The sequence below is a fragment of the Silurus aristotelis genome (assembly GCF_946808225.1).
Source record: "Silurus aristotelis genome assembly, chromosome: 22".
In the NCBI taxonomy this organism is placed as follows: Eukaryota; Metazoa; Chordata; class Actinopteri; order Siluriformes; family Siluridae; genus Silurus; species Silurus aristotelis.
This window is the reverse complement of record NC_139595.1, coordinates 10,435,324-10,453,608: the sequence shown is the minus strand read 5'-3', so window position 1 is coordinate 10,453,608 and position 18,285 is coordinate 10,435,324. Positions and strand designations below refer to the sequence as shown.

Below are 18,285 nucleotides of genomic sequence, written 5' to 3'. Positions count from 1 at the left end.
CACTCATACTCTCTCTCTCCCATTGCTGAGTCAATGAGGTACCAGTAATCTTGTCCCTTTCTATTTTCCACACCTGACTAACTCACACTGACCTTCTACTATTGGATGGAAGTTTTTTCATTTGGAGACCATTTGCCACTGGTAAAGATGGTTTCTCATGAACACTCTAAAGATCCATGAGGTTACGGTGGAGGGGTAAACTCAAGAACCATGAAGATGGATCTGAACTGTAATTAATATAAACATTTTGCTACAATGGCTTATGACTACAATCACCATTAGGTGATCGAGTTTAACACTTGAGTCTCAATCAGTGAACAGTTGATAACTTCAACAATGAAGGAACTATAATGAATAGACATTATAGCTCATTGTCAACCAGATGGGGATGAGTTCTATTTTGAGTTAGGTTCCTCTCAAGCTCATACCATCTGAAAGAGTTATTCCTTGCCACTGTCGCCACTGGCTTGTTCATAGAGATAATCTTAGAGACTAACTTTAAATGTATTTAACTTTATTGAAATCTATTTAAGACTAATATACATTTATGTTTTTAATTGTAATCAATTTATTTCTGTAAAGCTGCTTTCGGATTATATCTAGGTTTATGTTTGATTTTATTGTCAGTAATAGTATTTGTGTTAAGTTTTGTTGATTTTTGCATTCTTCAGTGCAATCCTTCTTAGTCAGGAGTAAGTTATCCATGCAACCACTTCATCTTATTTTTGTCCATGTCATTCCAAGCTAGTTTGTTAATTCATTTTAAACTTTTTTGTCTCCTTTGTCTTTATCTTAAAACTTCAGCAATCGCTGCATGCACAAAGTGGTTGACTTTTGGTGAGGTTGATCAGCCTTGATGTTTCATCTCTCATCCTGTCTCATGTCTTTGGAGATTTGAAGAAAAGGCTTTTGTTCCTTCATGGGTGTTCTAGAGCTTCCCATCTCTGTCCTCTCTTATTCCTTGTATTTCTTATCCCTGGTTACTAATCACTGTATTTTTGTATTTCGTTTTGTTGTACACAGAGGACAGTGAGCAATGTTCCAGTGGTGAACTTTTTGATTCCAACCTACACAACGATTAGTGTTGTATGTAGATCTGGTATTTTCTACTGTGTAAATGGTTGTCCCATTTAATTCCTGTATGGTTGCTTAATCATGTGGATTATTCCATGCCATGTGGATGTGTATTAATCTACAAATATTCTTCCTGATTTCTTAATATATTTTTTTTTTATTTGTAATTATTCAATACAATAATTACACAATAATTACTACAATAAAGCTATGCTAATAAACACAAACATCCAGTTATGTACCTCTGTTCCTTTAGTGCGGGTGAGACTGGTATCACTATGTTCTTCTGTTTCCTTCTGAACACTGCAGAACAGCAAAAATCATTACACACCTCACACATTATCAGTGTACTAAACCATATCAAACCTTTGCTAATAAATCATTTAAAAGAAACAGTATTGTACAGAAAACTGTAATTATGTCAGTTATATACACCTGATACACAATCTAAATCAGTTTAAAACCAGTTAAGAAACATTAAACTCTTTATTTTGATATGAAGCAAAAGCTTTTTTTAAGCTTGCATATTGGACATTTTAGAAATACATCTTAGACATGAACTAGCACATTAATCAGCCATCATTAACCTACAAGTGTGTATATTTAATACATCAGTTCCAAAATCATAGAATCAAGTGCTATGAATAAAATTTTAAAAAAATCTTTGTTTACATGGTTGTACCTACCTACTTGGTAGCACAGGGGATTCTGTGGGAGCTAAAACAGCAGTCTGACTGTTGTCTCTCTGAGGGGTGCTGCTGCTAAGCCCTGTCCCATCTTGATGAAGTGAAGTGTTTGTGGCATCACTTGAATTTACTCCTGCCTCTACTTCTCCTCCACCATTACACTGAAGAGAAAGGGCCTGCACCTCCTCACCCAGATCATCCATTCCAACATTTAGCTCTTCCAGCTTCTGAATAGATCTGTAGGCAGGGTTAGGCACACAGCAAGTATGTACACTGCAGACAGCAAAACCTTTTCACTTATTTGTAAAGAATCATTCTGTTTGGTGCAGGATTCCCAGGGCATTGTACCATAATTTCCGGACTATAAAGCGCACCCTTATATAAGCCGCACCCACTGAATTTGACAAAGATTTTTTATTTTTAACATAAATAAGCCGCAGTGTCTACACTGAAACTAACTAACTTTACACAGGCTTTAACAAAAGACACTAAATGCAATATGTTGCGCTTCTATTAGGAGCATAGCGGTATTTTGGGAATAGTCTGTCACTGCATTCTTCCGGTATTACTGCGTGTGTGGAGACCGAGGAATATGTCCTTTTTATTTTCTGATACTCATTTCTAAGTTTCTTTGACTAACCCATAACGTTGTTGCCAAGAAAAATAAAAAAGCAAGAGTTTTGGAAACCTGTCTGTGCTTATATGATTTCTGTTGCAACTGGAGTTTTAGCGAGCTCTCCCTTCACCCAAACTCAACGCGTTACAATGGATTGTATCTAAACAGTAGCCTACCAAGTAAGTCATTGTTCACTGTCTTCCTCCTTCCTTTCACAACTACAGTGGTACCTTGACCTACGAGTGCATTAATGTACGAGTTTTCGGAGGTACGAGCGGTCACTCTGTCTATTTTTTTGCTTTGTTACACGAGCAAAAAATCAAGATACGAGCTCGAGACGCCACTGCTAGATGGCGAAGCGAAGCCAAAAAGCGAAGACTGTTATGAAAATTAAGATAAGCAAAGAAGAATGAGTTAAAATGTTAAAGTTTAAGGATAGGTAGTGTACAGGAATGCTAATAAAAAAACGAGTTTTCCCTCCGCTGCCACTTATCTATTATAGCTCAAGTCGTCTCATCTCCAAGGAAAATACACTGAAGAAAACCTTATTATATCTTTACATACTCTTTCTATTATGTTTTATACAAGATTTGTTATTTAGAAATGTATTTTCCAATTTAATAACATGAAACATAAAAACAGGGTGTCATTTTGAGGGTTGGAACGGATTAATGCCATTTTAAGTATTTTTAATATGGAAAACTGATTTGATGTGCGAGCAAATTGAGATATGAGCTCGTCCACGGAACGAATTAAACTCGAAGGTCAAGGTACCACTGTATTTCTCTGGGGAGTTTATATTTGTTATCGTCATGCGTTACCAGTGGAAGTTTTTCTCCCGATGCCGTGCAGCTCAGAACACAGGTGTAGTGCGTTTTTTCGTTTCCGTTCGGAAATTTCATTGGCCTAATGTTATGTCGCTCAGTTTTTTGGCTTGAAGTTTGTGAAACAGGGAAAAACCCAGGAAAAATCCATTTATTAGCCACGTTCTTTGTTTAAAACGTGGGAAAAAAGTAGCTGCTTATAGTCTGAAAAATACGGTATGTCCTAGTATGAAGACTACAAAACTAGGGTTACGTTCACCCTATATTCTGGGCCTTGAGTTGCCAACTATGGCCTGAATGCGATGTAGTATTCATATACCAGACCATCAATCTTGTCTGTTTCTTCCCACCTGCATAAAAGTGCCTTGGGCACCCATGACTTTTTTCACCAGTTCACTAATTGGCGTCTTTTGGTAGAAAGTAACTGCTGCATACCAGGAACATTTCCACAAGACCTGGCTTTCTCACAATTGGACTAACTGTTTACCTGCAGCCTAATATATCCTACCCATTGGCAGGTGCCGTTGTTACAACATAATCAGTAACATTCACTTCAGCTGTCACTGGTATTAATTTTATGGTTGATCAGTTTATATAGTGTGCTGATCACAAATTTAATAATTAATATTTTCCCTATTTGTTGACCGGGAGTGTCGGCTTACTATTTAAGTTATAAAAAGTGTATATGTTTAAGAGAGTTGAGATTTTGAGGTGATTTAATTTTGTGCTGCAAATCTTTTAAAAAGAATATACTATTAAAATAGGTATTTCCACATGCCAAATACCAATGGCAAAATATCTGGATTATTTCTTATAAAGATGTCAAAATTAACCCCAGAAGCTGAATGGACTACACTGTAAAAGTGGTGGCTAATATCAGACCATGAAAAGCATGTGTAGACATGTCTAGACAAGAATAAAAGATATGGTGCTCTGGAACTAATTAGTATCAGTAAAGTACTTTTGTTTGGAGAATATCCGATGCCAAAAAGTTACAGTCAACCTGTTGAGGAAGGTCTCAGTGAGGTTGTGCTTGGCAGTGGGTGAAGTCTCCTGTTGCTGGACTCCACCCTCCAGCAGCATCTGTTGGTATAGCTGCCTTTGTTGCTGCTTCTGTTCCAAGTGCTGCTGTACACGTAAGCGCTGCCTATAGTACTCCTGATACTGTTCCATGGAGTCACGCAACTACAGAGAGAGAGAGGGTGGGGGGGGAGAGAGAGAGAGAGAGAGAGAGAGAGAGAGAGAGAGAGGGAGAGAGAGAGAGAGAGAGAGAGAGAGAGCTACCCCAGATGAACAACACATGTAACAACACAGGTATGTTTGGTGAAAACCAAACACCAAGTAAGATATTGGAGATGAGATTATTTGGGGGGTTTTTTTGGAGCACCTGGGCAATTTGCAATCATTGAGCTGGCTGTGAACTCCTCTGTTTTTAAAAGTATTTTACAGTCAAATGTGAGGCCATCTGTCCAACAGCTAAATCGGAAATTGGTTCATGCAACAAGAAAAAGATTCCAAGCACACCAGAAAAAACTATAAAAAAATGGCTGAAAAAGAACAGAATAAAGTTTTCAATGGCCCAAACCTCAACTAGATTGAATTGCTGAGGCTGGACCCTAAGAGAACTGTGCATAAACAAATGCTCAATATTGGTCAATATTATGACGTCCTAATACGTAAAACCGGATGCACTTTCATTTTTACACCACTGTATATGCATATAATATGTTTCTTAACACTCTTTAGTAAGCCGCACTGGAAATGAATGAGGTAAATGTAATTCTGAAGTGCTTTTAGGCTTGTCAATAATAAACATGAAGTTGTATGGGAATGCTGTCAACTGAACTGAATTTGCTGCAAAGAGTGGTGGTGAGATTTGCCTGGTAAACCCAGGGGTGCTTTCTGTTTTGGCAGTGTCTGACAGGAGCATAGTTTCTATGACTATGACTGCTTATTCTATGCTTAGCTATGTTGCTTATACTCAACAAATTAATCTGGAATAACACTTAAATTTTACCATGCCTTCTATCATTTTCTGTTACTTATGTACTTATAATTTGGCATTCCATCTGTTAAAAAAAAATAAAATGTTATTTAAATAACTGAAATTAAAAATAGGCAAGGACTATTGTTGAAGACTTTTTCTGTAATGTTTGGTCGTATAAGGGTATACGCAATGCTTTAAGAAAAGTTTTTCCCTGATGATTTTTTCTCTTTCTGCTGTGTTGCAACATCAAATTTAAGCAAATCAGAAATTTAAGCAAATCAGAATTTTGCACTGGCCTCACTGAATCCTCGTTCAATCTTTCAGCAAGTTAATAACTTACAGAACCCTGAGTTGATGTTGAGTGTTTAACTTTATTGAATGAATAATGTGGAAAGGAATGGCTTATCAATAGCTCTGAAAAGGTTATGTCCTTGGATTAAAGAATGCACATAATATAAGAAGCCTTATGCAGCTTCTAGTTTGCTGATTCACTGTTTTACTGATGAGGTCACGTTCTCCAAACTTCCTGCTATACCACATATAGCCACAAAAGGTCATTTGACTACATAATGAAAATTCATTGTTGTAGATAGGCTCAGATAATTTTCTAACAATTTCCCTTCTTGCTCAAACACTCAGTTGGCTAAATCTTAGTAGTGTTTGGGTTGGGTTCTCAGTCTTAATCCTTTATCTTCACTTCCTTGAAGTCTCTACAACAAAACATCGATCTGATCTAAAGTACAAGGCACAAGATCTCCCAAAATAAAGTGGCATATCAGTGGAAATGTTAATGCACAGGTGCATCCTAATAAATTAGAAGCTTGTGGAAAAGTTCATTTATTTCATTAATTCAACTCAAATTGTGAAACTCGTGTTTTAAATAAATTAAATGCACACAGACTGAAGTAATCAGGGTCTTTGGTTCTCCTTAAATTGTGATGATTTTGGCTCACACTTAACAAAAACCCACCAATTCTCAAAAAATTAGAACACTATATAAGACCAATAATTGTTGGCATTCTGCAAAATATGTTAATTTATTGTATATGTACTTAAAACTTGGTAGGGGCTCCTTTTGCTTTATAACTGCCTCAATTTGGCATGGCATTGAGGTGATCCGTCTGTGGCACTGCCGAGGTGGTATGAAGCCCAGGTTTCTTTGACTTTGGCCTTCAGCTCCTCTGCATTTTTTGTTCTCTTATTTCTCATTTTCTTCTTGACAATACACCATAGATTCTCTATGGGGTCAGGTCTGGTGAGTTTGCTGGCCAGTCAAGCATTTAACCAACTTTTGGTGCTTTTGGCAGTGTGGACAGGTGCCAAATCCTGCTGGAAAATGAAATCAGCATCTTTAAAAAGAAAGCAGAAAGAAGCATTAAGTGCTCTAAAACGTCTTGGTAAACGCCAAATCATCACAGACTGTGAAAACTTAACACTGGACTTGGGCTATGAGCTTCTCCACCCTTCCCCCAGACTCTATGACCTTGGTTTCCAAATGAAATACAAAACTTGCTCTCATCTGAAAAGAGGACTTTGGACCACTGGGTAACAGTCCAGTTCTTCTCTTTAACCCAGATAAGACACCTCTGATGTTGTCTGTGGTTCAGAAGTGGCTTAACAAGAGCAATACGACAACTCTAGCCAAATTTCTTGACACATTTGGGTGTTGTGGCTCTTGATTCCTTGAGCCTCAGTCCATTCCTTGTGAAGTTCACCCAAATTTTAAAATTGATTTTGCTTGACAAGCCACTGAGGTTCCCTGGGTTGGTTGTGCATATTTTTCTTCCACACTTTTTCCTTTCTGTTAACATGCTTGGATACAGCACACTATGAACAGCAGCTTCTTAGTGTCAGGGATCCACCTGCCAAGCCCACCTCGGTAGCTGTCATAAACCTCCATTCCCATCTCACTCGTGTCGGTCCTACTCGAATACTACGGTGAGCTACCCGGTTCCCGACTGCCAGCATTCAGGACATCGTACCGCCGCCTGGCCGCGAAAGGGACGTGGTACCGGTGCTTAGCCACGAAAGGGATGTCGTACCGCCGCCTGGCCGCAACGAGGACGTCGTACCGCCGCCTGGCCGTGAAAGGGAATGTGTACCGCTGCCAGAGCGTGACATGAACAGGACGTCATCGCCAAAACCCTCCGGAGGGCCCCTCACGCCTCCTAGACCCTCTGAAGTCTCACCTCCAAGCTCCTCCCAGGGCGACGGCTCGGCTTTAAGTTCCCCAGAAGGCGACGCCTCGCCTCCGAATCCCTTTGACGGCGACGTCTTGCCTCCGATTTCCTCTTCAGGCGACGTCTCTCCTCGAGTTTCCTTTGAAGATGACGAAGCACTCCCAAGCTCCTTCCAGGGTCCCGTTGCACCTTAAAACTCCCTCCAAGGTGCCGAAACACTCCAGAGACCCGCCGTGGGCGTCGCACGGCCTCTGAACTCTGCCGTGGGCTTCGCACGGCCTCTGGACTCCGCCGTGGGCGTCGTACGGCCTCTGGACTCCGCCCGTGGGCGTCGCACGGCCTCTGGACTCCGCCCGTGGGCGTCGCACGGCCTCTGGACTCCGCCCGTGGGCGTCGCACGGCCTCTGGACTCCGCCCGTGGGCGTCGCACGGCCTCTGGACTCCGCCCGTGGGCGTCGCACGGCCTCTGGACTCTGCCGTGGGCGTCGCACGGCCTCTGGACTCCGCGGTGGGCGTCGCACGCCCTCTGTACCCCGCCGTGAGACAGGTGTCTCACGTTACCGATCCCCTACATAAACCTCCATTCCCATCTCACTTGTGTTGGTCCTACTCAAATACTATGGTGAGCGACCTGGTTCCCGACTGCCAGCATTCCCCGCTGGTCCCGTTCCTACTTCCTACCCTATGGATTATACCCGTTCCGTGGATTATACCTGTTCTGTGCAATATATTCGCGCTATGGATTATACTTTCCAAACGGATCATACCGGCTTTACGGACCAAACCCGCACGTCGGTTCATAACTCTCTGACCTCTGTGTGTGTGTGTGTGTGTGTGTGTGTGTGTGTGTGTGTGTGTGTGTGTGTGCGTGTGTGTGTGAATCAATTAACAATAATTGAGTTACTTCCGCATCCGACTCATGGTATGCACCGTGACACTTGGGCAATGAACCTAGTGAACCAAACCTAGTGAACCAAACTGAGAGACCATTTTGAAGGTTTAGGAAACCTTTGCAGGTGTTTTGAGTTGATTAGCTGATTGGCATGTCACCATATAACATTTTTTTTAGATGAATTGTGAATCATCACAATTAAAAGAACCCAAGACTTAAACTACTTCAGTCTGTGTGCATAAATTTTATTTAATGCACGTGTTTCACAATTTTAATGCACGTGTTTCACAACTTTTCCACGACATTCTAATTTATTGAGATGCACCTGTGTGTGAATAAATATATATATATTAGTATATAATAGTATTAAATTTTTTGAGGATTAATAAGTACCTCGTTCTTCTCTGTAGAGGTAGCTGCTGGCGCATCCTGACCCGGCGCAGAGACTGGGCAAAGGCTCTGGGACCCACTTAAGCTCATCATTTTATCTGTAGGAGTCTCAGTTCTAGAGCTGCACAAGCAAAAACACAATACTCATTTTCCTTTCACTTACTTTTTTTTAAACAATAATACATACTTCTTTATTAAAAATGATAAGTCAAATGACATCATGTGAATACTGTTAAACCCAAGTAGAATTGTGCAATGGAAATAGGCTGATCCACATTCGTACTAATTTTCCTTATAAAAGTGATAGTAGGTGTATATGTAGGGAGTTAAGATTTGGGCTATACCTGGTAAGAATGATAAAACAAATACTAGTGTTTCAGTAATATAACAATTTTATTACTATTAGCATTGTGCGTGTCTGAACCGAACATAAAGAAAACATCACCTCTCGGGTGACTCCTCAAAGATGCTTTGGCATTGCGACTCCTCCATCATGAGACTCCGGCTAAGGTTCTGCCCCCCAGGGTATTGGAAGTTGGCAAATGAATGTGACATGGGTGATGCTTTCCCCACCTCACTGGCTCTGGTCCCTCCTCTTCTCTCTAGGCCAGGCAGACCATATGCAAGGCCATCCAGCACTGGGTTAAGGGAGCGTGACATGTAGGTGTCAGCCGACTGTGGGCGGCGCAAAGGAGAGGCAGGGCATGGTGAGAGTTTGCTGACTAGCGGCGTGAGCAGGTCTGCATGAGCGGCTCGTAAAGGTTTAACCACCCGGTCCACATGCACATTGAGCACCTTCTGCTCAAAGGCACACGAGAAGACGTTGGGTGACAGGTTACGCAGCCATGACAGAAGACTCAGGTCAGGTTCGTCACAGCCATTGCCACAGAGCACATCAATGCCGAGCAGCACCTCGGCCTCACTGATTTCTTCACCTGTAGCTTTGCTCTGGCAGAACTCAACACAACACTCATACAGCACACCCTTAACCAGCAACTGAAACAGGCGATCTGCACCAGCCCGAAAACCAGCCTCACTCAACTTGCGGTCAGCCGGGATAAACTCAGCCACCATGATACATGCCTCCTCAAAGCAGCGTACACGTGCTGTGCTTGGGTTCCAATCCCTAAATTCGGCATGGTTGGTGAGACGAGGGAGGGTGAGGAGAAGGCAGAGTTTGCTGTAGTCGTCTTTGGAGGGACAGAACTCTTCTAAAAAGTGGAGGCATTTCACAGCTTCCTGCATAGTTATTTCCAGCTGTGGGATGACAGAGCAAAGAGACAGCAAATGGAAACTTGTGCATATTATGTTATTAATGCATTTTAGTTTCTTTCTAACAAATTTATGTGAATGTTTTTCAGACAGATGAACTGTTTACAGACAATGAAGAATGGTGCACATGTCACAATGAGTGGTACGCACATGCTGTGGCTCATCCTCAGCTGACATCGCATTATTTACACAGAGAGCTTCCAGAAACTTCTGCTTCAGTACAATGTAGCGAAATCTGAAAAATGGCATTGATAAACATGCATTAAATGCAAAAGAACTTTACATGTTAATAGTGATGATAACGACAGATACTTTGGGAGAAGCACTGTAATTGTAAAATGGAATTTGGTCAGAATAAATAGATGTGGTAAAGTGTGTTGTTATTTTAAAGGACTCTAATCTATCACTGATTTCATATAATTATAACAAATGTGTTTGCATTTTTTTTTTGTGTGTTTTGTGACTGTTCAATGCCACCTCTTAGGCTCCGGGAGGTAGCATTAGTATTAATACTTGGCCCTATTGCAGCAATAAATTGCATAAGAGCATTTTATTCTCAAATCTGATTGGTCAAAATGTGTATTATTCTAAATAATGGTTCAACCTCATCAGAAGATCCATCTTTGACATAAACAACTGGTTAATAATATAAAAGTGCTTGTTTTAAAGCACTGTTGTTTTTATAGTAACAACTTGTATACAAGGACTTATCGGGCAATTTTATTAAATTTTTTTATGAAAGTAAAAGATCAATCTATATATCAATTATAAATACAGCTACTTGTCTTTTGAATATTTTTTTATTAAATTAAACAAAACACCTGTTAAATGTGTGATGTGTAACTTGTTAATGAACGTTTATTATGCTGATATATGTGGAATAACATACCATGTGGTATCACAAAAACAATGCACTTCAGGTACCACAGTTTGTTGATTATTTATTTTGTATTGATTTAATGTTTTGCCTATAATGACACATTAACTGTCACATACACAGGCGAATTGTTTGTTCTTATCTCTTATATAAAATGATTATATATGATATACAGCGGGGAAAATAAGTATTTGACACATCAGCATTTTTATCAGTAAGGGAATTTCTAAGTGGGCTATTGACACACAATTTCCACCAAATGTAGCCATCAAGCCAAATATTGAATTCATACAAAGAAATCAGAACATTTCAGTTTACAAGTTGAGTGATAATAAATAAAGTGAAATGACACAGGGAATATGTATTGAACACACTTTATTTAATACTTTGTAGAAAAGCCTTTGTTGGTGATTACAGCTTCTAGACACCTCTTGTATGGAGAGACCAGTCGTCTGCATTGCTCAGGAGTGATTCTTGCCCATTCTTCCACACAAATGGTCGTTAAATCTTAAAGGTTTCTTGGGCCTCTTTTATGAACTTTGATCTTCAGTTCTCTCCATAGATTTTCTATGGGATTTACGTCAGGTGATTGACTGGGACATTCAAGCAACTTGATTTTCTTTCTTTAAAACCACTTCATTGTTTCCTTGGCCTTGTGTTTGAGATCATCGTCTTGCTGAAATGTCCATCCTCTTTTCATTTTCAGCTTTCTGGTAGATAGCAGCAGATTTTTTATCCAGAATGTCCCGGTACAATTCTCCATTCATCCTGCTTTCAATAATATGAAGTCTGCCAGTACCCCTTGCTGAAAAGCAGCCCCAAACCATGATGCTTCCACCCCCAAACTTAACAGTTGGTATGGTGTTCTTGGGGGGGTGGGCAGTGCCATTTCTTCTCCAAACATGGTGTGTAGAATGACTGCCAAAAAGTTAAATTTTGCTTTCATCTGACCATACTATAGACTCCCAATAATCCACAGGCTTCTCCAAATGCTCTTTCGCAAGCTTGCATGGATGCCATGGTGGATCAGTGCATTGCTTATAGTTTTCTTTAAAACAACAGTACCTGCTGATGCAAGGTCTTTCTGAAGTTCTGCCCGAGTGGTTCTTGGCTCTTGGCGAACTCTCCTGATTATTCTTTGGACTCCTAGGACAGGGATCTTAAGTGGAGCACCTGATCGTGGCCGGTTTATGGTGAACTGATGCTCTTTCTATTTCCGTGTAATAATGGCCCCCACAGTGCTCACAGGAACATTCAGCATTATGAAAATGCGCCTATAACCATTCCCATCAAAATGCTTTTCAACGATAAGATTACGAAGATCTTAAAAGAGTTCTTTGCTTTTACCCATCATGAAGTCTTTCCTGTGTGCCTCCTGGGTAATGAGAAGCCTTTATAGCCCATCAATTAGGACTAAAGCAGCTGATATCAATTAGTACTGATAGGGGGCAGGGTTTCTCTCTCAATACTGACAGATTTCAGTTGATCTCCTGGTTTTCTATGCCATTTTGCACCTTGTTATCTTCATGTGTTCAATACTTATTCCCTGTGTCATTTCACTTTATTTATTATGACTTAACTTGTATACTTAAATGTTCTGATTTCTTTGTATGAATGCAATATTTGGCTTGATGGCTACATCTGGTGGAAATTTTACATTACTGATAAAAATGCTGATGTGTCCAATACTTATTTTCCCCGCTGTATATGATTTCTGAGCATGAAACAGAAACCAGGAAATTTCTTACTATGAATTAGCCATTGGGCAAAAAGAAGTAAAGAATTAGAGCCTTCTATTATAAAAAAACCCCCAGCAAACTCACATCACAGTCACAAAACAATAGAACAGAAATTTAAATACACACATGTCAGGAAAACATTACTTACAGGATAACATGCTATCTATGAGAGTGACAAAACCTCACCTTTTCCTGTCAAACTTCTCCATACACTCCAGAGGCTGAATAAACTGCAGCACCTCATCCCACTGTCCATCTAGAATAAGCTGCCTGAGAGAGGAACACAGAATAAGATGTTGGATGTCCAAGACAAAAATCCTTTAATTTAATGATACAAACATTTTAAATCAAATAAAAGTTTTGTAAATGTTTGCATAATAAAAAGAACAGACAGGTTAATATTCTATGTATTTGCATGTTGATCATTAAGTGTAAAGTACACTCCCAACACAGCTCTTTCACTAAAAATAAATGCTAAAATAATAACAGATTCATTTACAGACTCACATACACTATGTGTGTGTTTTACATATGTTTGGTTACAGTGTAGTTAAATCAAAAAACCTAAATTTTAGTTTAATTTCTAAAAACAAATAGCACTGTGGTAGTTTACTCAAGTAGCAAACAGTAGTTTTTTTACATTTTAAAAAATCCACAAAGTCTCTTTCATTTTATTTTCGTATTTAGAAAAGGAAATCTCATAAAATTAACAAAGAATTTTTTTCCTTTATAAAATAATTTACATTTCATTGCAGGAATTGCATAAAAGAATATCTGTGAAAACTAAACCAATTTAGTGCATTTAATTGCTATATTACATTAAAATGCAAATACAAAAAATATAAATCATAAATAAATATATTACTCTTTAAAAAATGCACTGTAAATGTAAAAAGTAAACACACTGAATGGTGTTTTCTTTCCTTATTTTAAATTTTTTTTAATTATTCCAAACTTTGTAGGCTTCCTGTCCTTTTTCTTTGGCCTAAATCTATAGAAGCCCGTTTCTGACACAATAAAAAAGGTTTGCCTCATTCCAAATTATGTTTTGTAATGAAAAGTTATTTTTTTCCTGTCAACTGCGACTTTTTTCTCCCAATTTTGTCTTTTTTTCTTGCAATTCTGACTGTATTTCTCGCAATTGCAACATTATTTCCCGTTATTTCAACGTTAAAACATCTAACATTTCTGGTACATCCACCAGTCCTCCAGAGCTGATTGTTAGACAGAGTTTTCTCCAGGGAGCAGATGCTTAGATTAATACTGTGCATTTCTGTTGATTTTAGCCTATTTCATTTTTAATGTGTAAAGCTTTCAGGCACAGAGAGGGTGACGCTGCTTACTAGCTAAAGAAAAAAATTGTAATTGCAAAAAATACACTTGGAATTGCGGGAAAAAAGTTTAAATTAGGCAATTCTTTTTGTGGCAAAAACGGGCTTTCATATAAATCTCCTTGCCCCTTGCTGTTTTTTCCTGTTCATCTATTTTTTCATTCTGCAGCACTTTCTTTGTTACATATTATTCGATTACTAAAATAATCAATAGCTGCAGCCCTAGTGTGAACGCACCTATATTCTAGGATAGACTGAAGGATAAACTAGCATAGACTGAAATCAGTCATAGTCATACAGTGTGTGAGTGAGTGTGTGTCTGTGTGTGTGTGTGTGTATGTGTGTAGAGACAGATTCTAAGCTGATCAGAATCCTGTATTGTAAACAGAGACAGCAACAAACTAATTTTAAACAACCACTTAATTCCCATCACATTTCTACTAAACTCATGGCCAGTTCCAGACCAAAAACAATCAGTGCTAGAATAAAATAATCTGGGGCCCAAGCCCCAGTGATGCCCCTGCAATCCACTACACAGAGAAGAAGTGGCTCAAGATAAAACCAGCCAGAGATTGTATACAAAATGTAACAGAATAGTAAGTGTGAAGTATTATTCTGTAGTAAATCTAGCATCAAATATGTCCCAGGACCAGCACTGAAATATAACACTCTATATACAAAACTGATTTATTTACTCAGAAATCTCCAGTGGGTATTTATGTATGTGAGGCTTGACCTGAGGAAGAGCATATCATCTGAGTAGAGGCCATTGATTACTCCACTCTCCTTCTCGAGGGCCAGCATACTGATGTGCAGCTTCCGTGAGTTCAGGAAGTCCAGAATCACCTTAATGATCTCCACCTCCTTTATGTTGATGGTCTCCTCAGCTGTCATGGTGGCAAACTTCTATGTAGATAGAGGGAATATGACAGCCAGATACAGAGTGATAATGCCATCCCCCCACACAAACACAACAGTGTGACTGCTGAAAAAAAATAATTACAATGTTCCCACCTTGGAATATTTACAGGAATATGTGACACGTAATGATATTAATCACATGCCTGGACCTGTGGTAAAGGTTGCTAAATGGAACCCATTTCTCATGAAAAAACTCTTCAAACTCTTAAATTACCTTAACCCATGTAACAAAATGTGTTACAGTTTGATGAGATAAACACAAAACTTTTGAACATAAATATAACTTCAATGTTTGGCACAAAGAGAAGACATCTTATTTCCTAAAGTACCGTAATTTCCGGACTATAAAGGAAATTCCGGATTATACAAACCGCATTGAATTTGACATTGATTTTTATTTTTAACATAAATAAGCCGCACCTGTCTATAAGCTGCAGGTGTCTACACTGAAACTAATGAACTTTACACAGGCTTTAGACTGGAGTTTTAGCGATCCCTCCCCTTACCCAGACTCAACACGTTACACCGGCTTGTATCTAAACAGTAGCCGACCAAGTAAGTCATTGGTGGCTCCAGCAGTTAAGGCGCTGGGTTGCCGATCGGAAGGTCTGGGGTTTAAGCCCCGGTATCGCCAAGCTGCCACTCTTGGGCCCTTGAGCAAGGCCCTTAACCCTCTATGCTCCGGGGGGTCCCTTACGAGGTAAATATCAAGGTCCGTGACGTGGGGCCACCTTCCTGTGGGCTCACCACCTGCAGGAGGGACCATAAGGGACGGTGCTGTGAGGATTGGGCAGCAGTCGAAGGCGGGGGCCTGCTTAGACTGCTGCCCCCGCGACCCGAATTACGGATAAGCGGGAGAAAATGATTGAATCAATCAATAAAAACGGGGTGTCATTTTGAGGGTTGGAACGGATTAATGCCATTTTGAGTATTTTCAATATGGAAAACTGATTTGATGTGCGAGCAAATTGAGATACGAGCTCGTCCACGGAACGACCACTGTATTTCTATGGGGAGTTTATCTTTTGGTCGTGCACCACCGGTGGAAGTTTTTCTCCCGATGCCATGCAGCTCAGAACACAGGTGAAGTGTGTTTTTTCGTTTCCGTTCAAAAATGTCATTGGTCTAATGTTATGTCGCTTAGTTTTTTGGCTTGAAGTTTGTAAAACCGGGAAAAACCCATATATTAGCCGCTTCGTTGTTTAAGCCGCGGGGTTCAAAACGTCGGGGAAAAGTAGCGGCTTATAGTCCGAAAAATACGGTACACCATACCCACACTGAAGCATGGTGGTGACAGCATCATGCAATGTGGCGGTTTCTCTACAACTGGAGCAGGGGCCAAGACAAAGGGAAAACAGACAGATCCAATCACCAATCTATTATGGCTTAAGCACTATATACATTATATAGACAGCCAGAGATGAAGATGAATTTACCCTTTAGCACAATTGAAAGTCATTTGTCATTTTACCCAAATTATGTCCTAAACCTGATTCCACCACAGTTTGTCCTCAATCAAGTGTGGCTTTTGCTTGACTGGTAAACACACTTACCATTTGTGGATAAGATTAATATTACATTTAGGATCACAGTTCTCAATTTCATTTAGGTTTTGTGTATAGGACTTCAGAGAACATGGCTTCCAATCTCAGTATCAGCCTGCTCATTCAAATGCTAAACTGTTGATGAAAATTATCACAGAAGAGAGGCTCGAAACAGAGATCTAACACCACCTTGGTGTGTATTTGTGCATGACATAAAAACCAAGGGATAAGGCTTAAAAAAGACATAAATAAGTACTGGAGATGGCAGCAATCTGACACCCAGAGCTCACTGCCAATACCATATCAGAGGAGAAAATGTAGTAAGTTGCCAGCTCTAATCAGGACTATCAGTATGGGAAATTGATGCTGTAGGTGTAACATCAGAAAAGGCAAATACATGTCACATTAGTGGCATTAACAAATGTCAAAATGTGCAAATATTGGTTCATTACGCTATCCCAGTCCAACCTCTGGCGTTTAGAATCTGGCTGTGGACAATAAACATTATCACAACACGACTTGGGGACCAGAAAGCTTTGTGGATTGGAAAATGAACTGATCCATCTCGTTTTTTCACAAATCTAACGGTTCATGCGTGTTTGTCAGTTACAGATGGACTGCTAGTCCACCCATCTCTGCTTACTCAAGCTTTCCTTTATAGCACAGCCAAGTTCGTCATGGAGGCCAGAACAGACAGCTATGCTATTCAAAGCCACTACAGCATTTAGAACAATGGGTCAAGAGCAGCTAGCAGGCTAAATCCAGAGGCATCAAAGCACCGAAATAAAGCCTCGCCTCGACATGAAACCGCATACTACCGCACTAACTAGTACGCCACCTGCTGTAGCCTTCTCAATGTCCTGTTGTAGCGCACTATTTCTCCATACTATGTAGTGCGGTAGTATGCGGGTTCGAACACAGGAGTAAAGGCAATCAGCGGATATTTAGCGCTTACCTGATAAATTCTACATACACGCAATCGGCAGCCGGTCTCTTTCCGTGCTTAAAAGATGAGCTGTCACACAACGATCCACTTAAATGAGTAATATAGATGTATAGGGGCGATGGCTTTATCCTTGTTGTTGGTTCTCTCGGTGCCGTTACCTCCCAGCTCTGGTTGTCAGGCGAACGCTTCCTCTGCGTCGTCCACCAATCAGATGCGCTCATGCTGGGATTCGCTCTTTCGCCGATTCTGATTGGGCAGATCGCAGAACACTTAGGAAATCTTCGAAATCCGATAATAGCTAACGCCTATAACTCCCAGGATGGGACTGTTCAAAACGATGCTTTACGGATTAGGCATCTCTAATAATACATACATAAAACAAAACAATGGGATTGTTGTTCATGGTACGAGCTCTGGGCGTTGCAGTGTTGTATTGCTCCGAGGTGCTGTGTCTCTGCCCGAGGACAAGGGTGTGACCGCACGGGAGCCAGAGTTATCCCCTGCAATAATCACATCTCTGAAAGATCTGATGATTCTGAGATATTAAAGCTGAAGCTCGTTCTTTCCTTTAAATACGCGATCCGTTCAGTTTAATTTTTGCACAAAGGAACAATTCAGACATTTAGACACATCGTTGTGACAGCATTTAATTGAGTAATAGACTGGTAATTAACTGGTCGTGGCTCAGTAGTTACTGTAAGATGTTGGCCTTCTGATCAGATGGTTAAGAGTTCAAATCCCATCACTATAGCTCGTCAGGCTGGGCCTTTGGTCAAAACTCTTAACCCTTAACTGTTCAGTTGTATGAGATAATTGCAAGTTGCCCTGAATAAAAGTGTGTATGTCTACACATAGATATAATCATGTCTATATGTATTTAGACAGAAAACGAGTTTTGCTTCTGAATATTAACAAATACATTTGATATGAAGACTTGATGAACTTTCTGCTTTAGTTCAAGGTTCATATAGACATGCAGGTGCATCTCCATAAATTAAAATATCAT

The 18,285-nt window shown here is 40.0% G+C and overlaps 1 protein-coding gene across 2 annotated transcripts in view; it reads right to left on the bottom strand.

The window, feature by feature from the left end:
• Window positions 1-17,488, bottom strand: part of wdr47a (WD repeat domain 47a) — a 27,009-nt gene extending 9,521 nt beyond the window's left edge. Inside the window, exons 1-9 of one of the 2 annotated variants that reach the window (XM_083525628.1) lie at window positions 17,289-17,488; window positions 14,605-14,774; window positions 12,724-12,807; window positions 10,072-10,156; window positions 9,095-9,906; window positions 8,653-8,770; window positions 4,204-4,385; window positions 1,761-1,997; window positions 1,317-1,377 (exon numbers count right to left, since the gene is read on the bottom strand). In XM_083525628.1, the coding sequence (XP_083381754.1) occupies window positions 1,317-1,377; window positions 1,761-1,997; window positions 4,204-4,385; window positions 8,653-8,770; window positions 9,095-9,906; window positions 10,072-10,156; window positions 12,724-12,807; window positions 14,605-14,762 (1,737 nt within the window). In that variant the 5' untranslated portion in view covers window positions 14,763-14,774; window positions 17,289-17,488. The remainder of the gene's footprint in view (window positions 1-1,316; window positions 1,378-1,760; window positions 1,998-4,203; window positions 4,386-8,652; window positions 8,771-9,094; window positions 9,907-10,071; window positions 10,157-12,723; window positions 12,808-14,604; window positions 14,775-17,288) is intronic. The other variant, XM_083525629.1, reaches the window with a different exon arrangement.
• Window positions 17,489-18,285: the final 797 nt, after the last annotated feature.